Source organism: Typopeltis vanoorti, chromosome 3 (assembly GCF_054136105.1).
Source record: "Typopeltis vanoorti isolate ZY-2024b chromosome 3, IOZ_Tvanoo_1.0, whole genome shotgun sequence".
NCBI classification, from domain to species: domain Eukaryota; kingdom Metazoa; phylum Arthropoda; class Arachnida; order Uropygi; family Thelyphonidae; genus Typopeltis; species Typopeltis vanoorti.
In genome coordinates, this window is record NC_143551.1 from 92,854,742 (window position 1) to 92,881,935 (window position 27,194).

At 35.9% G+C, this 27,194-nt stretch overlaps 1 protein-coding gene across 2 annotated transcripts in view; it reads right to left on the bottom strand.

Annotated features, from left to right (window-relative positions):
* Window positions 1-27,194, bottom strand: part of Mcm10 (minichromosome maintenance 10 homolog) — a 156,130-nt gene that overhangs the window by 56,143 nt on the left and 72,793 nt on the right. For both annotated transcript variants that reach the window (XM_090390737.1, XM_090390736.1), the window contains exons 11-12: window positions 18,036-18,265; window positions 450-573 (exon numbers count right to left, since the gene is read on the bottom strand). In XM_090390737.1, coding sequence (XP_090246863.1) covers window positions 450-573; window positions 18,036-18,265 — 354 coding nt within the window. The remainder of the gene's footprint in view (window positions 1-449; window positions 574-18,035; window positions 18,266-27,194) is intronic.

Sequence of the window (27,194 nt, forward strand, 5' to 3'; positions counted from 1 at the left end):
TTTTTGTCAGTGCTTTTCTATTCCATTTTTCTTCTTCAGAGTGGGAAAAGACAACATTCCTATCAGGGATGTCATAACCCACTAAACAAGAAAGGCAATGCCTAGAACAGCAAGTCTGAAGGTTAACTGAAATTGTATCGCAACCATAAAAATTTCAGTTTTTTTTTTGTTTGCTTTTAATTTTACATATTGTCTTGAATTTAGGAGTGATATACCCAAACAACGGTTCTGGTTTCCACTTTTCTGATCAAAGGCATTTCCCACTCTTTTCAAAACTCAGCACAAAAGATCACTCTGCAAAATAATATGAAACCTGCTCAATGTACTGAGTATCCATCCATTATGTCATACAATTTATTTTTTGAATATATCTGGATGATTAAGTTATATATTCATAAATCAACAAGAAATAAATAATCACCAAATAATATGGTCCACATTTCACATACTTTGAAGTTTTTCTTCTACAAGGTCTTTTATTTTTTTCTGACTCTCAATAGTTATAATACTTTTCACTGCATTTGGATTTTGTTTTTGCAGTCCTTTCTGGTGTACAGTTTCAATCGCTTTAAGCTGTTGAGAAAAAAAAAAAAAAAAAAAAATCACCACTTCAGTTTTATAAGTAAATTAATCTTAAACTTAATTTACTTATAAAACTGAATAAAATTCTTATATACTTTAATGTATACTCCATGTTATATATTAAAGTATATTAACCAGAAATTTCATGACTGTTTAACCAGAAATTTCATGACTGTTTAACCAGAAATATACTGACAACTATAAACTTTTTTGAACTTTATTTTTGAATTCATTACTTTTCAAAATCCAACATAATCAAAATGCAAAATCTAATATGCATGTTCTACACTCTACAACTGCTAGTTATTCTAAATTATTTCATTACACTACTAGTAGACAACTAATACCGTATTCCCACCCTTATCAGTGGGTTCACTATCCGCAGTCAACCCTCGTCTGAAAATATTAAATGGAAAATTCCAGAAATAAAGTATTTATAATTATATCAGCAGAGTGGATATTAGATCCAACATTATTTCAAAGCAGAATGTTTGTAGAAACTATGAAAGTTTCGTAAGTTGGCCTGAGAGCTTACGAGAATACAATCCTCAGCATCCCCAAGTTGCCTTACTTGACTTAGGTAGCTAAAGCAACTCAGGGATGTTGAGGATTGTATTCTCATAAGCTCTCAGGCCAACTTACAAAACTAACATTGTTTCTACAAACATTCAGCTTTGAAATAATGTTAGCTCTAATATCCACTTTGTAATTTTACATCGCCGAAATGAAGCCATATAGCTCTTTCTTTTACTAATAGACAATTCATAAGTTTTATATTGCAGGCCGTTCTTCTGTGTAGTTCTCGGTTATCAGATCGACTGTCATGGTATCGCGTGCTTGTGTTCAAGTAACTCTTATTTTACTTAATATTTATCCCAAAGAGCAAGAGTAGTAATGCTGGCAATTCGGATATGCTAACAAGAAGCCGTAAAGTGTTTCTTTTTAAGTGAAAAAGGTGAAAGTTCTCGACTTCATAAAATACTAAATAAATAAATAAATAAATAATAAAAACGTTTGCTGAGGTTGCTAAGATTCCATTCATATTTAGATAACTTTTAATTATAGTTTGTTGTTGTTATAATTGTTCTATTTTATTATTAGTTATTGTTGTTAATCCCTTACTGTGTACCTAATTTATAAATTAAATGTATACAAAAAACATTGTATATATATATAGGGTTTGGTACTATCTGTGGTTTCAGGTATCCAGGGAGATATTTACATTTTTCATTCATCCAGATTTCTTTTGCTTTTTTGATCTTGTGTTTAATAATTTATGGGAAACAGGGCCAGGGGGAGAGCATTAACGGGGTGCGAGCCGTTACGATCGTGTATCCTCATCGGAACATTTTGGGAAAAGTGTAGGGCTATGTCATGTCGGCTTGGTGTATCTGCCTTAGAAGGACTTTTGTTTTCGCTTATTGGTCGGAGTCGTGACCTAATTTTTATGTTGTGGAGCTTCCAACACTCAGAAATTAGGTAGGGTCAGTGGACGTTGATTGAGTTTTCGTCACATTTTATGGCTATTGTTTCCGATATTCTAAGCATTGTTTCGTTCACGTTTCGACACATGATTGAAATGGCTCGCACCCCGTTAACGCGCTTCTCCGGCCCTAGAAGCGCTCTTAAATATAATAATATACATATGTCTATATATATTATTTTTTAAAAAAACCAGGTTTTCTAATTTAATGTTCCCACCTTGCCTCAAACAACCCCCCCCCCCCTTTATCGGTCTAACAGCAGAAGTATGGAGAACGAAGACATCCTAACATCCAAACAAGGTACGTGCAAAATTTCTTCCTCTATTAGTCTGCACATATTTACCTCTAAATACACTTATAATGCCCTAAAAAATTCTTGAGTAAAAAGTCAATGTATTTAAAATAAGAGACACTCCTAAATGGAAACAGGCTAATATAGCCGTATAAATAATAATTTTTTTAAGAGGAGTAACATGAGAATTTTCCCAGAAATAATAACTAAAAAATAAATGATTTATTAACTCAATATTCTACTAATATTTTGCAAGTGTTTGGCCTCTTGAGAGTAATACAACATTGTATTTAAAATAAGCAGAATAAGATTCATGGAATTCAAGACTGACAATTGCTATGTGGTGGACACTATTAGAATTCTTAAGAACTTAGAGATTATATAGCCAACTTTCATGATTACAAACTTGTAGGGAGCAGAGTAAAGGTGACCTTTTTCCTATGGTCCTCCTAGTTTGCTAGTGGATAGTTCCCCCCCCCCCTCCTTTTTTAGAACAGCATGAGAACTAAAGGGGCACTAGTTGGGGCTTTTTTGCTATAGAAAGAATCAATAATCTTCAAGGTCTTAAAGTTTGGATAAGTTAAGTCAATCCTGACAATTAAGTCTGAGATAGTATCACAGAGCTTCACTATTTTTTTTCACAAGTCATTTCTGAAAAAAAAAATTTCATTATCAAAATAAAGATGTTCTGGTAAAGAACCGTGATGCTTTTTGCAGAGAATTTTGTGGTTAGTGAAGACTATGTTCAGCAACACACCAATTTTTTGAATGGAAGAGAATTAATTATAGTCCATATGTTCTGCTCAGGACATGGACTGGTTATTACTAACACCATGCTCCAACATAAAAATGTGCACAAATTCACATGGAGAGAAGAGGCTAGGAATAAGAAAAGTCTCATTGACTATGTTATTGTTGACAGTGATGTTTTCTCCCTGGTGCAGGACACCAGAGTGTACAGAGGATTTGAAATTGGAAGTGATCACTATTTAGTCTTGAGCAGGATAAAATTGAATTTCATATTGAAAAGAATAACATGTAAGAAAGTTTTAAAGCGAATAAAAGTTGAGCAACTCTCAGATGTGAGCTGTAGACTAAAATACACAAAGATTATTGAAGGAAAAATGAAAGAGTTTGAGAACAGGAATCAAACCTTGGAGATTCATTGACAAACTCTGAAGAAAACAATGATTGATTCTGCCAGAGAGGCATGTGGTGAGGTTGTTTGTAAGGATAAAAAAATCAGAACTCCCTGGTGGACACAGGAGGTTAAAGAGGCAGTAAAGGAAAAGAAGAAAGCATATCAAAAGTTCCTGGCAAATAAGTCAGCTTGTGCTCTTAGAGAATATAGAGACAAATGCAAGAATGCTAAACACTGTGTAAAACTAGCTAAACAAAAGTCATGGGAGGACTTTGGCAAGAATATAGAAAATAAATATCAAGAAGGTGGCAAAATATTCTGGAGGTTGTTGAAGAAGCTTAGAAATGGAGGAAAGAGTGCTGTAAAAGGAGTTAGAGATGATAAAGGTTACATGAAAATAGGAGAAAAAGATATCCTTGAAGTATGGAGTAATTACTTTGAAAAACTGCTAAATGAAACAAGCAGTGATGACAGCACAGTGGTAAAAAACACTGACCAGGCATGCAGTCAGGAATACATATCCATACTTGAAGTAGAAAAAGCCATCAAAGGCTTGAAATGTGGAAAGGCAGCAGGAGTAGATGATATTCAACCAGAAATGCTGAAGTATGGTGGTATAAGAGTCTTACAGTGGCTGCACTGCATAGTTCAGAAAGCCTGGACAGAGGGACGAATTCCCGATGATTGGAGTAAAGCTCTCATAGTACCCATATATAAAAAGGGAAATAAAACTGCATGTGAGAATTACAGAGGTATTTCCCTACTGAGTGTTCCTGGCAAGATCTATGCAAGTATACTTGAGAAACGGTTGAGAAGAATTGTGGAAGAAAAGCTTGGTGAAGAACAAGCTGGATTCAGGCCAAATAGAGGCTGTCAGGATCAGATCTTAACTTTACGACAAATAGTCGAGAAAGCATGGGAATATAACAAAGATCTGTATTTAAGTTTTGTCGATCTGGAAAAGGCATATGACAAGGTGCCAAGAGAGAAGCTATTCAATACGCTGCAGTTATATGGTGTCAATGGGACATTATATCAAGCAATACTTAGTCTTTATTTGAGTTGTAAGTCAGCAGTTAGAATTGAAGGAAGTACAGGAAGATGGTTTAATGTTAAATCTGGTGTGAGACAAGGATGTACATTTTCCCCTCTGTTATTCATTTTCTATATGGATCGCATTATGACGGAAAGTGGTATTAAACATGATATCGAAATTGGAGATGTTAATGTCAGCTCTTTGCTCTATGCGGATGATGTTATACTTCTAAATAAATCCGCTACAAGTCTGCAAGATTCTCTGACTAAATTGAATAGCTCTTGTAATAGATATGGTATGAAGGTCAGCAATAAAAAGACAAAGACAATGAAAATAGGCAGAATCATTGAAAATGTCAACTGTGTTGTGAATGGAGAACCTGTGGAACAAGTAAAACATTTCAGCTATTTAGGCACGATTTTTACTGAAGATGGTAAATTAAATATAGAAATGGACAACAGAATCAGCAAAGCTGGTATGGTGGGAAGTCAATTGAATAAATTCATATGGAATAAGAGAGAAATTAGTCGCAACACTAAATTAGCTGTATACAAGACAGTGTTCAAACCAGTTTTAACTTATGGATCTGAGAGCTGGGTCAGAAGTAAAACACTTGACCAAAGACTAAAGACTTCAGATATGAGAGTCCTGAGAAAGATTATAGGCGTGAACAGGTGGCATCAATGGCAGTATCATATTAAAAACGAGGATATTAGGAAAGAACTTGACATTGTCAGCATCCAGGAATGCGTTAGCAGAGCTAATCTCAGGTGGTATGGTCACTTAAACAGAATGGGCGAGGAAAGATTAGCAAAACAAGTGTTCTCTGCCAGGTTGGCAGGAAAACGACCGAGAGGAAGACCAAGATATAGGTGGATTGATATGGTACAAAGTGCTTTAGACGATAGAAATATAAGAGCTGATAATATTGGAGTGTTGACAAGTAACAGACTGATTTGGAGGAAAATTGTAGATAGGAAATTAATAATGATGTAATTAATTTTTTTCATGTAGTACTATAATATCCTGTACACCCCTTGAGGGTACATGGCAGGAATTTGATGATGATGATGATGTTCTGAAACTCTTATCTTGAAAGATCTGCCAGTTTGATCAAAGTAAGCTTCTAGAGAAGAAGAAATGATAAATACACTAGAATGTGATAAAGGAGAAAACTTATCCTTTGATAATGATAGGCAGGCGATAGACTTTTTGTTTTCCAATTCAGAAGGGAATGCCATTGAATTTGAATAACTACTCATGTATTTTTTTGTGGGAATTTGACTGATCGTTGTCCTCTTAATAAAGCTTATTCCACTTTAACATGATGAACACAAAGAAGTAAACAGAATGTAGGTACCCTAAGGGCCGAAATTTTGATTACCTCAAAGATCTAAGAAGAATGACTTTTTTTATGAATATTTAAAAAAAAAATCAGTTTGCAATAAAGGGAGAAGTTTAAAGAATTATCTGTGTTTCTGTCTAACAAAAGATATCTAAAAAATAATATTATCAGATTCCATCTCAGCTGTGAAATGGATTCCTAAGATAGAGGTTGTTTTAACTTCTGAAGGAAGTGACGTAGTTTTCAGGTTCAGAATATGTCCACCTGCTAAATACATTGTTGGCACTAGGCTCAACAACAATAGCAAACACATGTTCTTTTGAATGTGTCATTAAACATTTTGCTTCATTAAGAGCAAAATGATCAACAACACTCATGGTTCAAAAAAAGCATACTATGAATCAATATTTTCCTTTATTGGCAATTAGTCCTTTCTGAAGAAAACTGAAGTATGTTAAAGAAGTTTCATCTGTGCACAACTTATAAATTATTGATGCAACTTTTTGCTTTTCTTTGGAAAGAAAAACAAAAATTCGTATAAATTCAAGGGTTCTTGAATATATGGACTACATATGCTTTCTCCATTCAAATAAATCAGTTCAGGCTGATTACAGTGTCTCCTCCAGAACAGGATTCTCTGGAAAGATATTAAGATTATCCACAGAAATAGGAAAAGATAAATATTGGACTGGAAAGTGCATCAATTTGTATATCAAACGTATACACCAAATTCAGTAACTTTAGTCAAATGGCTCTTCAAGGAAACAGTGAAGTTTTTCAACACCATCCTAATAGTATCTGTAATGAGTGCTAAATTTATCAAAACTTTTGGGCAATGATTCACTTTTTTCTCTCCTCTTTCTGTTATAATCATCAAATTTTAATGAATCATAATAGTATTCATCTAGCATTCAACAATTACACCGAAACAAATGCAGCCAGTCTAACACGTAGTTCTCCTGGCTAAGGCATGGAATACTGATTCAAACAGTCAAACAATACTGATTTTTCTAATTTTATTGATGATGCTGACAAAAAACTGGGATTTAGCCTTAATATGTGTCAACTGAATATCGAGGGAATTAACAGAGCAAAATGTGACTATCTCTGCAAAATACTACAAGAAAATAACATTGACGTTGTGCTTCTTCAAGAAACACATGCTGAAAACGAAGACGACCTTAATAGAAGAGGAAAAATAACTGGTTACACTCTGATTGGTGCTACATACCACCGAAATTATGGCATTGCAACATATATCAAGGATGATATAGAAAATGCTTCTGTCCTGACAACGAGATGTGATAACAATACCCATCTTGTGAGTGTGAAAATTCACAACATAACAATAGTCAATGTCTATAAACCTCCTTTAACATCATGGTCTATAGATGTGATACCTACTTATCAACATCCAACAGTATGGATTGGTGATTTTAATAGCCATCATGAAGAATGGAAGTACTGTGATAACAACGACTACGGGACTACCCTCATTCAATGGGCAGAAATAAATAATATACACCTTGTATTTGATGCCAAAGATAGAAACACCTTTAGATCATCAGCATGGCAAACAGAGTCTAATCCAGACTTAGGTTTTGTTTCAATAAACACTGAAGGGCAACCATTACCAGCAAAACGATATGTACTTTCTAACTTCCCACACAGTCAACATCGACCAGTGTTACTGGAAATTGGTATGACACTACACTACCTATAGCAAGATCCTTTCCACGACCGCGTTGGAATTTTAAAAAAGCAAATTGGAGAAATTTTACGAATGAATTGGATAAATGTGTTCGGTGGATACCTGCTAGAGTTGTAGAGTACAAGAGATTTATAGGAACAATCATATCAATTGTGAAAAAATATATCCCTAGAGGTTACAGAAAAGATTATGTCACCGGATGGAATGAAGAGAGTGAACATCTCTACAGAGAGTTCCTGAAAAGTGAAGATCCTGAAATAGCAGATGAATTACTACATAGCCTGAACTCATCTCGAAAAACAAAATGGATTGATACGGTTGAAAACCTTGACTTCAAATGATCAAGTAGAAAAGCTTGGAATCTTCTCCAACAACTATCCACAACTAATCTACCTAAAAGAAAAAGCACAATCATCTCCCCTGAGAAAATAGCTAATCAAATCGTTAATATATCAAGGGCACCTAGGGACCGTGAACATACCAAGAAAGTTAAGAAAGAACTTACAGCTTTAAAAATAAATGCCCCTGCTTTCTCACAATATGCCTCAATCTTCACTATAGATGAAGTAAAAGCCATCATAAAAGATATCAAAGCAGGCAAGGCCCCAGGCTTCGACGGTGTCCATCCTGAATTTCTGATTAATAGCGGGCCAAATACTATAAAATGGCTCTGTGAATTCTTTTCTGATATATTATTGACTGGCCGACTACCTAGCCAGTTTAAGAAGTCAAAAATAGTTATTCTTAAACCTGGAAAATCACCCCAGGAGGCAAAAAGTTACAGACCTATTGCTTTATTGAGCTGCACCTACAAAATGTTAGAGCGCCTTCTGTACAACAGATTGTCCATACCAATTATGCAGCATGTCCCGATTGATCAAGCTGGTTTTAGAGAAAAACGTGGTTGCTGTGATCAAGTGCTCACTTTAACATCATACATAGAAGCTGGATTTCAGAAGCAAGAAAAAACATCAGCTGTCTTCTTGGACCTAACAGCAGCCTATGATACAGTGTGGCGTGAAGGGCTTATATACAAATTTCTTAGCATTGTCCCATGTAAACGGACTGCACACTTAATTTCCTCCATGCTCACTGAATGTTTCTTTCAAGTTATATTAGGAAATAAAATGTCCCGACAACGAAAACTTAATAATGGTCTTCTACAAGAGTCAGTATTGGCACCCTTACTTTATAACCTATACACATGTGACTTGCCTGCTACCATCTCACGCAAGTTCTGTTATGCTGATGACACTGTAATTGCCATTCGACACAAAAGCATGAGTCAGGCTGAAGACTCATGCTTTTGTGTCTGTCTTCAGCTTAGCAGAAACATTTGTTAGGTGTTGCTCTCTTACAAGCAACACCTAACAAATGTTTCTGCTAAGTTAAGAACCCGTAACAACATAATACAAAAACTAATAGGCACGACATGGGGAGCAACAGCTGATAATCTGCGGATTACTGCTCTTGATCTAGTTTTCTCTGTTGCTGAATATTGCTCACCAGTGTGGCTAAATAGCATACATGTTAAACTTGTTGATAGCCAACTAAATAATACAATGAGACTGATTTCTGGCACAATTAAATCAACGCCCACACACTGGCTTCCAGCTCTTAGTAACATTGTTCCACCTAATCTGTGCAGGACTAAGGCTCTCTTACAGGAGTATAAGAAAATCTTGGAGAACACAGCCCTACCAATACATTTAGATCTCCCAGACTTAAGTGTACGACGATTGAGATCAAGACATCCACCACTACAATTAGCCCAACTACTACTACATTCTAACTTTGACTTGAAGCAAAAGTGGCAAGAACAGTGGGAGAGCCATACAGATGACATCACAAAAGTTTCTCTCAATGAATTACAAGAAAGTTTTGATGTTTGCTCACACCTCCAACGAAAATCCTGGACTCAGCTTAATAGAATACAAACTGGTCATGGTGTATGTGCGGACATGCTTTTTAAATGGGGTAAACGACCATCCCCGCATTGTGATTGTGGAGCTCAGAGACAAACTGTGAACCATATTGTGACTCAGTGTTATCTCAGAGCATATTCAGGAGACAAATTGGACTTTTTTAAGTGCTACACCCGAAGCTATAAACTATCTGACCAATATGGATGTAACCTTTTAATTTTATTGGTTTTTAAAATGACTTTTGACTTTTAATTTTAGATGTTATTAAAGTGACAGTGTATTGTACTGCATGTTTTGATATTCATGCAATACGAATAAATAAATAAACCGACACAAATTAACCTTGTCTTGGGCGAGTATCTGTTTACTTAAATGCAGCCATTTTACATTACTCAGAAGATGCAATTTGGAGACTACATGAGTTCATAATTAGAAATGTCTGTTTTGCACGTCAGTTTAAATATTTGGTGCATATTTATTAGGGATTATTTAAAAAACATAAAACTCAGCACTCAAAATATGACCAAAAATGCTTTCACTTGCTATTAAAAATTATCAAATAAAAGAATAATAAAGTATCCATTCTTTTAGAGAAACTTGTGGCATAGTTATATTACTTATTTACACAAAAAACACAAGGCTATTTACTAATACTATTTATTTGTTTAGAAAGCCAGATGTATTGGTCTGAAACTTACAGATCATCTTCGTGGCAGACAGTTTATTAAAAGGTTGAATGCAACCAATGGATTGATTTGAAACAGAAAGAGCCATGTGATTTTATATTTACAACAGCATAATGCTATAAGTGAGGAAACATAGGTTAATCATGACTAAAAAATAAATAAAATAATAATAATAATGTGTTATTCTAATAAGACTCCCATATTTTTGATAAATATATATAGGCAATCGTTCCGATTCAAGTTCAGGTGGTAAAGCAAGGTTTCAGTATTCTCTGTAAATCATCATCATCATCAAATTCCTGACATGTACCCTCAAGGGGTGTACAGGATATGATAGTGCTACATGAAAAATTTACGTCATTACTAACTTCCTATCTACAATTTTCCTCCAAATCAGTCTGTTACTTATCAAGACTCCAATATTATCATTATCAGATCTTATATTTCTATCGTCTAAGGCACATTGTACCGTATCAATCCACCTATATCTTGGTCTTCCTCTGGGTCGTTTTCCTGCCAACCTGGCAGAGAACACTTGTTTTGCTTATCTTTCCTCGCCCATTCTATCTAAGTGACCACACTACCTGAGATTAGCTCTGTTAATGCATTCCTGGATGGCGACAATGTCAAGTTCTTTCCTAATATCCTTGTTTTTAATATGATATTGCCATTGATGCCATCTGTTCACGTCTCTAATCTTTCTCAGGACTCTCATATCTGCGGTCTCTAGTCTTTGGTCAAGTGTTTTACTTCTGACCCAGCTCTCAGATCTATAAGTTAAAACTGGTTTGAATACTGTCTTGTATACAGCTAATTTAGTGTTCCGACTAATTTCTCTCTTATTCCATATGAATTTATTCAATTGACTTCCTATCATACCAGCTTTGTTGATTCTGTTGTTTATTTCCATATTTAATTTACCATCTTCACTAAAAATCGTAGCTGAAAAGTTTTAATTGTTCCACAGGTTCCCCATTCACAACACAGTTGACATTTTCAATAATTCTACCTATTTTCATTGTCTTTGTCTTTTTATTGCTGACCTTCATACCATATCTATTACAACAGTTATTCAATTTAGTCAGGGATTCTTGCAGACTTGTCGCGGATTTATTTAGAAGTATAACATCGTCCACAGACATTAACATCTCCAATTCTGATATCATGTTTAATACCACTTTCCTTCATAATGTGATCCATATAGATAATGAATAACAGAGGGGATAATGTACATCCTTGTCTCGCACCAGATTTAACATCAAACCATCTTCCTGCACTTCCTTCAATTCTAACTGCTGACTTACAACTCAAATAAAGACTAAGTATTGCTTGATATAATGCCCCATTGATACCATATAACTGTAGCGTATTGAATAGCTTCTCTCTTGGCACCTTGTCATATGCCTTTTCCAGATCAACAAAACTTAAATGCAGATCTTTGTTATATTCCCATGCTTTCTCAACTATTTGTCGTAAAGTGAAGATCTGATCCTGACAGCCGCTATTTGGCCTGAATCCAGCTTGTTCTTCACCAAGCTTTTCTTCCACAATTCGTCTCAACCGTTTCTCAAGTATACTTGCATAAATCTTGCTAGGAACACTCAGTATAGAAATACCTCTGTAATGCTGACATTCAGTTTTATTTCCCTTTTTATATATGGGTGCTATGAGAGCTCTACTCCAATCATCGGGAATTAATCCCTCTGGCCACGCTTTCTGAACTATGCAGTGCAGCCACTGTAAGACTTTTATACCGCCATACTTCAGCATTTCCGGTCGAATATCATCTACTCCTGCTGCCTTTCCACATTTCGAGCCTTTAATGGCTTTTTCTACTTCAAGTATGGATATGTATTCCTGACTGTATGCCTGTTGAGTGTTTTTTTTACCACTGTGCTGCTTGTTTCATTTAGCAATTTTTCGAAGTAATTACTCCATACTTCAAGGATATCTTTTTCTCCTGTTTTCATGTCACCTTTATCATCTCTAACTCCTTTTACAGCACTCTTTCCTCCATTTCTAAGCTTCTTCAATTACCTCCAGAATATCTTACCACCTTCTTGATATTTATTTTCTATGTTCTTGCCAAAGTCCTCCCATGACTTTTGTTTAGCTAGTTTTGCACAGTGTATTGCTTTCTTACATTTGTCTCTGTATTCTCTAAGAGCAAAATCTGACTTATTTGCCAGGAACTTTTGATATGCTTTCTTCTTTTCCTTCACTGCCTCTTTAACTTCCTGTGCCCACCATGGAGTTCTATCCTTGCAGACAACCTCACCACATGCCATTCTGGCTGAATCAATCAGGGTTTTCTTCAAGGCTTGCCACTGAATCTCCAAGGTTTGGTTCTGTTCTCAAACTCTTTCATTTTTTCTTCAATCATGTTTGTGTATTTTAGTCTACAGTTCGCATCTGAGAGCTGCTCAACTTTTATTCACTTTAAAACTTTCTTACATGTGATTCTTTTCAATATGAAATTCAATTTTATCCTGCTCAAGACTAAATAGTGATCGCTTCCAATTTCAAATCCTCTGTACACTCTGGTGTACTGCACCAGGGAGAAAACATCACTATCAACAATAACATAGTCAATGAGACTTTTCTTATTCCTTGCCTCTTCTTTCCATGTGAATTTGGTGTTAGCAATAACCAGTCCATGTCCTGAGCAGAAATCCAACAGGTATTTGCCATTATTATTGGCTTTGCTCTTTTCTCCAAATTTTCCCAAAATATTTTTGTATATCTGACAATCATTTCCTGCTCTGCTATTTAGATCCCCTACAAGGACCAACTTTTCCTTTTTCATTGTGTCAGTTGCTTTTGTAAAGCATCAAAAATTTCCTCCACTTCTACCTTAGTAGAACCTTCTGTGGGACCATAGGCACAAATAAGTCTAGTTGTCCAATTTCCCATTCTGATATTTGCCCACATCACTCTACTTGAGACTGCCTGCCATTCAAGAAGATTAGCCTCATATTTTGTGTTGAATACTATGGCTACTCCTTCTTTTCCTTGATTGTCATTTCCTGAATATAACATTTTGTATTTATTGCTCAGAAAGATCTCACCAGTTTTTGTCTTTTTTTGTTTCAGTCACCCCTATTATGTCGATCTGGTACTTATCTAATTCCTCAGCTAGCTCCATTTCTTTGCCATTCAGGCTTCTTATGTTGAGAGTACCGATCTTTAACTCTGGTGATGTTGAGTTGGGGTGTGCATTCAGATTTGTTCCAGTAGCTGACTTTTTGCTGTTCGCCCTGGTTCCCTGGCAAAAACAACGGGGGAGGCCTTGTTGAACCGGGCGATGTCCCAGCCCGCATGAAATTTTGTCATGTTGTACCATCATTTTCTATATTGATTTAAGCCAATAAGAATACAATTTGGTCGACTAAATCCCAAATTGCCAGCCCATCCTCGTTCGTTCAGTATCCAGGTAGATACCCAACAAGGTGCACCACGAGAAGGTGAGGATTGGACATTAGGTCAGAAGCCCTGGTCAGTTCTCCACATTCCTTTAAAGGCTATGTGGAGGTATCCTCTCAGTTATACAGTTTTGACCCTTAAGCACCCCCTCTTTAAATAAATGCTCAAATTTGGACTGACAACAATGTAGTAGGAGTGTTATTGTGGTCTGTGTCTATCTTGTGTTGGGCTATGCCCAATTTATGAGATTTTCTGTGGCAAATATATGACTGATGGTCTTATATTCTCTTTTCTATTGAGCATGCATGAATTCAGTGTGCCTGAAGTAGGATAGGTGGCAGTCACAAGGAACTTGGTGCCAACCAGAGAGAGACATCGGTGAGCGTTTATCTTTTAAAAAAGGGGAAACAAGTTAATAAATTTTTGATACGTATAAAATTAGCCACTAAATTGTATTTCTTCAGAATTCTGGAAATCGGTTCTGAAACTCCTGAAATGTACGGAATTGAAATTCAACGTACTGTTTCTTTCCTTCTTGTTTAGGTTAGGTTTGTTGGCATCAAACTGATGTTGTGTAGTCCTTTCTGAGAAGCCATTTAATTTCACATATCATTTGATATTTAAGAGTTCTTCCTGTAATTGATGAGGAGTTGAACAAATAGTGTTAGCATGTCGAAATAAAGATTTTATAATTCCTGTCTTTTGAGAAAGATGTTGCATGGAGATGGTGGAAGTGGGCTTTCGATATACTGATGTAGTTAAATCATCTGATGGTGAACAGATGAGAAGAATGTCTAGAAAGGATAATTTGTTTCCATAGTGAATTCAACACACATGGGTGCAAAGTATTTATGGTAGCTAATAACTTTGATAAAGTTTCTTTATTGTGAGGCCACACACCAAAAATGTTATCAACATACTGAACCTAAAATGAAGGTTGAGGATGTATGGATGAGAAAAGAATGTCTTCTAGAAGCTCTAAATAAAAGTTGGCCAGAGCAAGAGAGATTGGATACTTTGTATATCAAAACAAGTTCTACGACCAAGTGGAAGAAACTGCCATGGGAAGTCCACTCTCCTCAGCCAACTTTTATTTTACTTTTCTAGTTGTGCAAATTCAATTTGTTTTCAATTAACAGGATGGAAGGAGGGGGTATTGCTGATGAATTGCAGCTATGAGATCGGTGGAATGGTGGCTGTTCATTTGAAACAGTCTAGTGTGAGATCAAGACCAATAAGACGAAATATATAGTTGATTGCTGCTAGGCCGAGGGTTCCAGGGTTTATCTAGAAGACATGCATCAGCAAATTAGTACAATGAGTGCAGGTCAAGTGATTATTATGTGATAGATATGAATTGGAAGGAAGAAAATGGAATTTATACGCTTATTGAGAGATCAACTAATTAAGGCAGTATATCCATAACAAAGGTGACTACAGTGCCTCCAATTGGGAAAAGTCTTGAACTGGTAGATCGTAAAACATGAGGAATATTCTATCAAGAAAGGGTTATATATGGAACTACAAGGCATATGAGTGTGACAAGCTTAGGAGGAAGCTGAAGATGTGCAACAGCATAAAACCCTGCAAGAGAAGGATACTAGTAGTGCATGGGAGATAGTTAATGGACATCTAGAAGAAGCAATATTAAATAGTATACCTAAGAGCAATATTATTAAGCATGAGTTGCAGAAAAAAGAAAATGCTATGGAGGCTATATAAGGAGAAAGGTGACCAGCATGGTAAGAATGGCAAAATCAGATTACGAGAAGAAACTAGGCCAAAGGAAATCCCAAAGAGTTCTATCATTATGTGGAATATGGAAGAATAATCTTAATGAGTGCTGATGGTGATTAAGCGACAAAAGCAGATAAAATAGTTGATTTACTGAGTGGTTACTCAGGAGTGGAAAAATTAACCAATTAATTTTTACTGGAAAAATTTTGACCAATTTTTCCAGTAAAAGTACTGGAAAAATTGGTCAAAAAAGAGAAACCAAGAATGGTGGGTAAGAATATGATACTCTATTAGAAGCAACATAGCTTTTGTGAAGAATCAGTCATGCCTAGTATAGCTGGTAATAGGAAATGCCAATATGATGATTCTACTGGATTTTGCACAGCCATTTGACAGAATACCACATGGAACTCTGTGATGCAAATTAGAACAAATAGCAATGGATGCAACACTGTTTATGTGGATAAGAGGGTATCTGATGGACAGATATTAGAAAGTGGTATATGGAGGGGCAATCAAGGTGGAATATGGAGAATCAAGGTGAAAACACTGCTGCTGCTTAGGACACACCACTAGTCTGACTGTGTCCTAAGGTTCAGGTGTTGGGATCACTACTGTTTAATTTGTACATAAATGATATAGTAAAAATGTTTGCTGATGATGTAAAATTCGGTAGAGTAATAGTTAATCAATGCAATGTGGAGAACTTGCAGAGTGATTTAAATAGGCTGTCAGCGTGGGGAAAATATAATGGTATCAGTTTGATGTGGAGAAATGTAAAGTTATGCATTTTGGGATAAATAGATTACAAGCTGTGTACCACATAGATGGAACCATACTCCAGGAAATAGATAGAGCAAGAGATTTAGGAGTGGTAGTAGACAGAGAATTAAAGTTTAGATGGCATATTGCTAAGGTAGCTCATAAGATTAGTTGGGAATTGCAAAACACACTAACAAGAGACACGGAAGTTGTTATTCCTCTTTATAAGGTCTTGATACATCCATATCTGAATTACTGTGCTCGAGTCTGATCTCCTGAGTTTCTTGGGGATGAGCAAGCAGTGGAGAAGATTCAGTGGTGAGTGACCAAGATATGGTTAGTGGTCTGTAGAATGTTTCCTATGAGGATAGATTGAGGGTGTGTGTGTGGGGGGGGGGGGGGGGCTGCTAACCTATTCCATCTCATGGAAACTAACATATATATCCACCCCATTCCAAAAAAGGGAGATAAAAGCCTACCATCTAACTACCGACCAACTGCCATCACCCCAATCCTCTCCAAAATAATGGAGAAAGTTATCAATGATCAACTTCTTCACTACTTAGAAGCTCACCAGTTAATCAGCAACCACCAATACAGATTCACCAATCCAGATCCACGGCTGATATCTTAGCCTACATCACTCACCACTGGGCACGTGCCATGGAAAAGTTTGAAGAAATGTGTACTTTTTCCCTGGACGTTTCCAAGGCTTTCGATTTTGTTTAGCATCAAGGCATGCTTTGCAAACTGCCTTCCTTTGGTCTACCTGCCACCCTCTGTAACTGGATAGCCAGCTTTCTTTCTTTCTTGTTGTTTACTGCATGTCATGGTGGATGGCACCCTCTGTTCGAGCTTTGCACCAATGTAGGAGTACCTCACGGCACCATTCTTTCACTCAATCACTACAAATCCTATCCATAGCTTTGTTGATGATAGCACTCTCCACTCATCCTACTCCTTTGACAAACCATGTAGTTCCCAGACATCCCTTACATCACAATCATCTGCAACCAGTGCCTTAAACACTCATCTCCATACCATCCTTCAGTAGGGCAAAGATAACCTAGTCACCTTTAATGCCACCAAAATGCAGTCCTGCTTTTTCTCTCACAAAAAGGATCTCAGCTCACCTTCCCTTATCCTCAGTAATATGCACGTCACTAGACACGATGAACTATGTCTCCTTGGACTGAACATTTACCTCCAACCTCTCTTGGCCCAAACACATCAAATCAGTAACTTCCTCAGCTTCTAAAAAACCAGGCATTTTTTTTGCTCAAGAAGATATTTTACACCTATCCAGCTACTAACCCTATATAAATCCCAAATCCACCCATCCTTAGAATACTGTACAAACACACACATTTGGGGTGGTGCATCTAAAACCTCCTTAAAATTTTTGATGCTATCCAGAGGAGAGCAGTGCAGCCCACAGATTACCCTTCCCTTACAGACCCATTCCAACCTCTATCCTATAGATGCAATATTTCAGTTCTATGTGTCTTCTACTGGTACTTCCATGATCACTGCTCCAGTGAATTGGCAAACATCATTCCTCCACTTGCTGTTAGGCCTGTTAAAACAAGAACAGCTGCTGTCCAACATCCCTTTACAGTGCAACGGCAAACTTATTGAACATGCTTCTCTTCTTCCTCATCTATTCTATCTATTTCTGTCCTCTGGAACAGTCTCTCCCCATGATGAGTTGGCCAATACTTTCAATCTACAGCTCTTTAAGAAAAATGTCAATAGGTTTCTTCTTATTCAACTTTCATCTACATCTCACACACACAGCACTGATGTGCTATAGGTTATTGTACCTGTTGTGTGTGGGATTTAAAAAAACAATTATAATTATTTATATTTAAATATGTAGAAATTAAAAGGAAATTCAAATACTTTTAGTACCTTATTAATATCAGCAGGTGAAAATGAAGTCTTCTTTAGTGCAATGCGACTGGTGGTAAGAATGAGATCTTCATTTGGGTTTAATCCTCTTCCCAGTTGAGGAGATAGTAGCAAATTACTCTGCACAGTGTTTTGCTGAATTTGCTGATTAGTTTGTAAAGACTTTAATTTCTGCTTATGCATCTTTAGTAGCTCTTTTGGTGTAATAGATCTGCACTGGCCCTTCTTTACTGCAAATTAAATAAAAATTTATTATGGGATTGGCATCCAGTGTACTTAATAAAAGGAGTCAAACTCTTCATTCCTAAATATTCAACACTGTAATCTATACCCTTATAACAGTCATCTTCATTATACAACCTTATTATTGGGCAATCAATAAATATCGCACATACCCAATTCAAATTTCCCTTGACTTCACAGACACACACAACATCAGTAAGCATATTTTATGATAAAAATATGTTTAATTAAATCCAATAATACATGTACATCATCATGTTTAAAAAAATCACTACTCTCTGAAAAAGCACTAGACATTATGGATTTCATAATGTGTTGAAAATGTACTAGCAACCTGATTAGTCTGACCTTTGGATATTCATATTTGTTAGCTTGGTTGATGGACTGTTATTGTTTTAGCCATTTATTGGGGCATTAGCATCTAAGACTATAATCACTAAATCCAAGGTTAAAATGTAACAGATAATGTGTGCATGCGAGCATGTGTGTGTGTGTAAAACTAGAAATATAAAAAAATTCTAAGAAATTTTCTAAAAAAACATTAAAATTAAGATTTTTTTTTTTTTTTAAAACAATATAAATTTGAATGTTTAGATGAAATCTGTCCAAGTGTATAAGGCTCAAGGAGATTGTCAAAAGCACAAAAATAGTGACTACACTTATTAGCAAAATGAGGGGAGTCTATAAAATATGAATAAGGGTTCAAGCAGAATTACAAGTATGTATTTATACATAAGCATGTCATTATCCCTCAATAGGAAAAGGTGTGCTGGATGATTGACTTATGTGGAGCTAGGTACAAGGTTTTTTTGTTTATGTTTTGTAATCTAACTATAATCAGTATAAGGAACAAGCAAATAAGCTCTATAATGAACTAACCTAGTTGCAGAATCTGTAGAGGTCTTGTTTCTCTTGATTCCTATTCAACAGAGAGCAACCTCTTTATCTGGTGTATCACATAAGGAGATCCATACATGTATATCACATAAGGATTTATATATACAAGGTGGTGCAAAAGTAGCGAAGGGGTTTACAATAATAATTTTTTTAAATTTTAAGTTTTGAATTTATTTCTCTTCGAAACAGTAATATATAATCCATGGAGAATTTTATGAGCTAGATATGGAAGACTATGTTCTATAAGAACCCAACAAAGGTGGGTTCTCAAAAGAGCCCAACTTTGTGAAGCTTTCAGCTTCACAAAGTTGGGCTCTTTTGAGAACATTTCCCATTATGCGTGTCAGAGTATCTTGCATTAATTCCTGTATTTCGACTCGAATGTTCTCCTTGAGCTGCTCTGTGGTTCTGGTTTAATTCAAATACACCCCTCTCCTTAAGATGTCTCCAAACGGAAAAGTCGGTAACTGTTAAATCTGGCGAACTAGCGGGCCAATTAAATGCCAAATTTCTTGAAATTAGACGCTCACCAAAAATCTCCCTTAAGACCCCTACATGGCGCGAGCAGTGTGTGCAGTATGTGGGCCCCATCCTGTTGGAACCACATCTCTGGAGTATCAGCAAGAGGCTTAAAAATTGTTGATCATATTGCGATATCGCTCACCGGTTACAGTTACAGCATTGCCATTGTGGTCTTCAAAGAAAAATGGTCCAATAACACACCGTGATGCAACTGTGCACCAGACTGTACACTTAAGTGAGTGTAATTATCATTGGTGGACTATCCTTGGTACCCCATATTCTGCAGTTCTGCTTGTTTACAAAACCATTCAAGTTAAAATGAGCTTCATCGCTCATTATCAGATGATCCATTAAGTCATTTTGTTCTCGGACCAACTCTTGTGAGCAAACAGCGTACATCAGATGTTGTTGGTTATCTCTTTGGTTCAGATCTTGCACTAATTGCATCTTGTCCAGAAACGTGTAAATATTTTCTTAAGATTGTTTGCAATGACCTCCAAGGTATTCCCAGCTCAGCAGCATGCTTTAGGAATACACACAATTTGCAAATAGGACTGACTGCTCTATTTAGTACTTTTATATTTTTATGTGACTTCCACTCAAGAAATATAAATAAACCCACAATACTAATGTACTGTAGGATGGCTAATGATTGTTTATTTTTATTAGTTTTATATATCTTTTTCTGTAATTTTATTTATTTATTTTTTTTTACATTGGAAACGATGCTCTAAGGACCAAACAAGGAAGGTTTTTCAAGCCTCCAAATAAACAGGCAATGGTTTCACAGGGCAATGAAATCCATCTTCCACCTCAAGACAATCACAAACATTCATGCTCGTGGTAGGATTCAAACTGACAACCTTTTGGTTGGAGAGTGGATATGCTAACCACTCTGTCAACCAACCTGGAAATTAATTTCCATGAAGCCAAGTTACTTGAGTGATGTGTCAATGATCTTAACATGTTGAACAAAGAGGAGAAATATTGTGATTTCTTTTAACTGAGTTCTCAAGACAATGTATTTTCCATCATGAAATGAACCATGAAATGAAATTGCTTCCTTAGTGATTAATTTTCTTGTGAAAGCCATTGGACATTTAGTATACTACAAACCAGTTTATCATTTGTGCCACTTCAATGATTAGAGAGGTTACCATTAGGAAGTAGTGAATAATAATAATATTTATGTAATCCAGCTAACCTGTGAAAGCTGCTCAACTTTGAGGTGTGAGCTGGATACACTTTCCTATACACTTTTCTTTTCAATATGGTATTAATTTTTATCCTGCTCAAAACTAAATGGTGATCCCTTCCTATTTTCATTACTTCCCCTCTTTTATCCAGAAATATATAGATGTTGCTACTGACAATAACATAGTCAATGAGAGACTCTTCTTATTACTTGTGTCTTCTCTGCATGAGAATTTGTGTGCATCTTTATGTTGGAACATAGTGTGAGTAATGACTACTCTGTGTCCTGAATAGAAACCCAGCAGGAACTTTCTATTATTATTAGCTCTCCTCTTTTCTCCAACACACTTAGATATGTCGAGTATTCATTTCCTAACAACAAATACCAAGTATTTTTTTTTGTCAGCTGACATCTCTAATGATCCAAAAAAATTCATCCACTTTTTCCTTCAAGGAACCTTCTGTAGACCCACAAGCACAAATAAATCTCACTGTCCAATTCCTCACTTTGATATTTGCCTAATACAACTCTGCTTGAAACTGCCTGTCTTTCAAAAAACGTATCTTTGTGTTTGCTGTTGAATACTATAGCTACTTCTTTCTTTCCCTGATCACTAATGCCTGAACATAATATCTTTCACTGAACTTGAAAAAATACATGAATATATATGACAGCTAGTATGGGTTACACATGACCTTCCTCAATGAGTGAGTTAACTTCCTGGAGGTCTCTGGTAATAACATCTTGTAGCAGTTATTTAGAACTACCTGTGTTTGTCTTCTTTGTTTTGGTAACACTGGTTATGTTGATTTGGTACTTCTGTAATTCTGCCAGTTCCACATCTTTTTCACTGATATTTTTATCTAGAAATTTGATTATGTAAGTTGGAGTTTCTTCCAGTAGCTTTTCAGTGTTTGCCCTTGTTCCCTGATGTAAATAGCAGGGCACTGGTTAACCTGGTGAGGTCCCACCTGAACTGACATCTCAAGTTGTAAGGTCATTCTGATCAACTGGTTTTGGCTAATACAGAATGCAATTTGATTGGCTAAATCCTGAATTGCCAACCCATCGATATTCATTCATTATCCAGATGGATACCTACCAACAGAGCGCACTACAAGAAAAGTGAGGATTGGACATTACATTAAAAGCCCTGGTCAGTTCTCCATTTCTTAAAATCCTACAGTTATCTAGCTATGACTATTAAGCAACCCCATATTTCTTTGTTTTTTAATGAAATAATGCTAAGTAGGAAATTACATACTCAAAGCTCAAAATATGTAAAAAAATTTTTCAGATATCTATTTCTTAAAAAAAAAAAAAAAAAAAAAGCCTTTGATTCCCTTATAGGGAGTAAGCGAGGCCGTTTTTAGCACTATCTAACTTTTGGAGACTGAGAGGGCAGTTCAATTTCCACTGGAGACCAATTAATTAGACATAGCTGGTCAAAGACTATCACTTACAATATTTGGCATCTGGTGAAGAGAGAGATAGCAGGCAAGTGCTGCCATATCATGGTCCCTGATCCAAACATTATATATTTATTGTCAGAGATAGTGTGAGTTCTACAGTCTATTATCTTGAGTTTCCAAGAGAAAAAAACCTGTTTGCCCATGCCAGAGATTGACTAACTCAGGAACCATTCAAAGAAAGGCTTAGAAAATGTTCTTCTAGTCAGCAACTAGATTTGAATCTACATCTTTCTTCATGCGGTCAAGCCCATTTCTGCTGAGCTACATAGGCTACTCTAGGATATTTGTTCCTAAGAGTCATAAAAGGAAAATACTTATAAAAAACCTTCTATATTCATTACACAGCAAACTAGATGATCTGAAGTTATACAATTTTAAACAAAATAAGAGATAAATGATTAGTAATGTGGATAAAAGAAGTAAAAATGGTGTTGGGTGGATAGCATCTATGCTCTCCAACCACTATGCTGCTTATTGGGGCATGAAGTAGGGTTTCCTGATTATTTAACCCTTAGTCAACCCACAGGACTGTGCTACAGTTTTAGATTCACATAAAAACAGAAATAAAATTATTTATACAATAGAAGTAATCACAGTAGTCTTAACAGGTAATCATGTCATAACTGTGTTTATCTTATTATTATCCTTATTGAGAATGCACTATAGAAAATGAAGATAATAGTTGCAAAAATTAAGATGATAAACTTATACAGTGTACATTGATTTGGAGATGTTTGGAATGAATCGCATAGAAAAAGTAAACTACATTTTTTATTGCCCTATTGTAAAATTTGATGCAGTGCTCTTTGCATTGACTTTTACAGAGGTCACGTCTAGAAAGCTTACAAAAATAACTTTGTTGTTACTGTAAATATAATACTAAAAGCCTATGTATAAAGCCCAAAGGGAATTAGCTTGCTCACTTATATAAACAAAAGATGTTTAAATGTTAAAGCCATCGGAATACTTTTTGATGTTAGTGCTCTGATTGAAGCGTAAGAGAACTCTTTTGTTTACAAACTCAGTCTAAGACCACCTTCAAGGTTAGTGGTAAAAGGGACAACGTGAATGAAACATAATTCTGCAGTCCAGTAAAACGGATTAAAGATGCACTTAAGGAGAGAAAGAGAAGTCAGCGTTAGTAGAAAACCAAGAGAGTCACGACCCGGAAATGTTTGGGTTTCTCAAAACCTCATCCAGGGTTCCGTGGAAGGATGAATATAAGGCATGGCTCTTCAACCATCGCAATCGACATTTCTTGGCTGGGACATGGAAGATCGGAAGAAGGTAAAGAGGAGAAGGAAGTCGATCCACCGTAAGTCGTACAGATCAGATGACGTTGCGACAGATGGTCGTCAGAAACGATTAGCCACGGAGGGAGTAGCCGTGCCGGACCAGAATGCTCTGCCGCTTAGATGAATCTGTATATGCTCCGACACTGAACCCCTTCGCCCGAGTTCCAAGATGCCGGGAAATCGCGTTCCAGATCCTGCCAACCATTCTAGATGAGACGCCAGTGCTCTGAGATTCTCTAAGGAGAAATTCAAAACCCAAGAAGGAGAAGAACCTAAGGACTCTGAAACGAACTGTGAAGAAGTACACTAAAGGGATGAGGAACTTATGTGAGTTGTTTGTTACATATTATTTTGTTTGTGATGTAAGAGAACTATCTTAAATGGACTGCTAAGTTTATAGTGCTAAGATAGATATAGCCTGAGAGTAATTGATGCAAGTTAATAGTTGGAATTTGTAGGTGTATAGACCAGAGCATATTAATTTCCTAAGAAGTAATTAGGGTAGAAATTTTAATTATTGCTATAGAAGTTTTGTTCTATAATAGTTAGCTTAAACTAGCAGTTATAAATTTTGTTGCAGCTAGTCTTGTAAATTTATTGCATAATTGCAGGAAATTGCCATAGAAGTTATGTCATATAATAGACAAAACTTCTATGGCAATTTCCCACAATTATGCAATAAATTTACAAGCTTAAACTGAAGTTAGAAGAAGCAATTCCCTATTGTATGAGTTGTATATTCAATCTTAGTATAAATAAACATGCTTGTTATATATTCAAGAAGTGCTGCCTGATCTTTAACATGCAATGCGCTGTTTCCAAATAAACGTGACCCTGTAAGTGGCAAGTTAAAAAATAGCTATGATAAGGAGTGCATAAAAGCCACGACTGTATATTAATCATTGAGAAAGGATTTATGTTAGATAGAAACCTACTGGAAGTGCTACTATTTCTTATACCACGAGGAGACCACTAGTGGCACAGTCGTTAACAAAAATCAATTTCCAGTGCTCTCAGGTATAAGAATATAAAATTGTGCAAGATAGAGTAAATGAGAACAGAAAGAGTTGTATTAATGCAGTATATAGAAAGGAATTAAATATAGATCACAGAAAGATATAAGGAAATAGAATAAGCATACATTCATAATTGCACAGTAATCAACATACATTAAAACACAACAGTAGTAAAAACTACAATGCCGTAGTAGAACATACGTTAACAATGGCACAGCTGACAGGATAAATCCATAATAATAGTAAATATTAACTCTTAATAGTAACTCTTTCTGTTCTCATTTACTCCATCTTCCATAATTTTATATTTTTATACCTGAGAGCACTAGAAATTTATTTTTGTTAACGACTGCACCACTAGTGGTCACTTCGTGGTATAAGAAATAGTAATACTTCCAGTAGGTCTCTATCTAACATAAATCCTTTCTCAATGATTAATATACAGTCGTGGCTTTTATGTGTTCCTTATCGTAGCTATCTTTTAACTTCCCGCTTACAGGGTTGAGTTTATTTGGAAACAGCGCATTGCATATTAAAGATCAGGCGGCACTCCTTGAATATATAACAAGCATGTTTATTTATACTAAGATTGAATATACAACTCATACAATAGAGAATTGCTTTTTCTAACTTCAGTTTAAGCTAGGCTCTATATGACAAAACTTCTATGGCAATTTCCTGCAATTATGCAATAAATTTACAAGACTCGCTGCAACAAAATTTATAATTCCAAGTTTAAGCTAACTATTATAGAAGAAAACTTCTAGAATAATTTTCTGCAATTATGCAGCATAGAACTTTAGAATTCACTGCAATCAATAATTAAAACTTCTATCCTAATTACTTCTTAGGAAATTAATATGCTCTGGTCTATACACCTACAAATTCTAACTATTAACTTGTATCAATTACTCTCAGACTATATCTATCTTAGCACTATAAACTTAGCAGTCCATTTAAGATAGTTCTCTTACATCACAAACAAAATAATATGTAACAAACAACTCACATAAGTTCTTTATCCCTTTAGTGCACTTCTTCACAGTTCGTTTCAGAGTCCTTAGGTTCTTCTCCATCTCGGGTTTTGGATTTCTCCTTAGAGAATCTCGGAGCACCAGCATCTAGAATGGTTGGCGGGATCTGGAACGCGATTTCCCGGCATCTTGGAACTCGGGCGAAGGGGGTTCAACGATTGGAGCATATGCAGATTCATGTAAGCAGCAAAGCATTCTGGTCAGCGTGGCTACTCCTTCTGTGGCTAATCGCTTCCAGCGACCGTCTGTCGCAACGTCATCTGATCTGGACAACTTGCAGTGGATTGACTTCCTTCCAATCTCGGTACGTCCAAGCCGAAAAATGTCGATCTCGATGGTTGAAGATCCATGCCTTATATTCATCCTTCCATGGAACCCTGGATGAAGGTTCGAGACCCCAAACATTTCCGGGTGACTCTCTTGATCTTCTACTAACGCTGACTTCTCTTTCTCCCCTTAAGTGCATCTTTAATCCGTTTTACCAGACTGCGGAATTATGTTTGATTCACACTGTCCCTTTTACCACTGACCTTGAAAGTGGTCTTAGATTGAGTTTGTAAACAAAAGAGTTCTCTTACATCAGAGCACTAACATCAAAAAGTATTCCGATGGCAAAGCATTGCCCTTGGCTTTAACATTTAGACATCTTTTGTTTATACAAGTGAGCAAGCTAATTCCCTTTGGGCTTTATACATAGGCATTTAGTATAATATTTACAGTAACAACAAAGTTATTTTTGTAAGCTTCCTAGATGTGACTTCTTAAAAGTCGATGCAAAGAGCCTTGAATATTTTTGCTGCATCGAATTTTACACTGTCATCAGTTTTGTTTTTATGTTTCTTAATAGATCTTGAGGCTGTTAAAAAACGCAAAAAAAAAAAAAAAAGAAAATGGTGTTATAGAAGGCTGCGAATGCAGACAAGGTTTTTGGTTATATTGTAAAATCTCTCATGATATATAATTATGTAGCTTATCATGGTTCGCTTTTATGTTTTTTTTAAGAGGAATGTACAAAATTTTATTTTGTCTGTAATAATCTTGTAATGAGCCTTTTTTAAATTATGTGATGCATGAAGTCATCATGTAATGCTGGTAACTCATGTCAAATCAGTAAATCTAATTCTAAGAATAGTGAAGAATTCTAAGAATTGCCATAGATGGAAATTTCCAAAGATGGGTGAAGAATGACGTCAGCATTGCCGAAGGTCAATACATGACTATATATGGAAATTTTGAGAAAGCGCGTATGTGTACAATGGAAATCTGTGCGTATATAAAGCAAGTCGTTGAGAAGGAATTTTGTCTTAAGGTTTTTTTTAAACCTTCTCTTACCTGGGTCTGCCATCACTTTAGATCCATTCTCAGTCATTGAAAGCGCCATTGTCTTGTGGTTTCCTAAATCTTCTCTTACCTGAGTCCGCTGTGTAATCTAAAGAGAAGCATCATAGTTCTTTGAGTCTCTTACCTGGGTCCGTTTTCATGTGA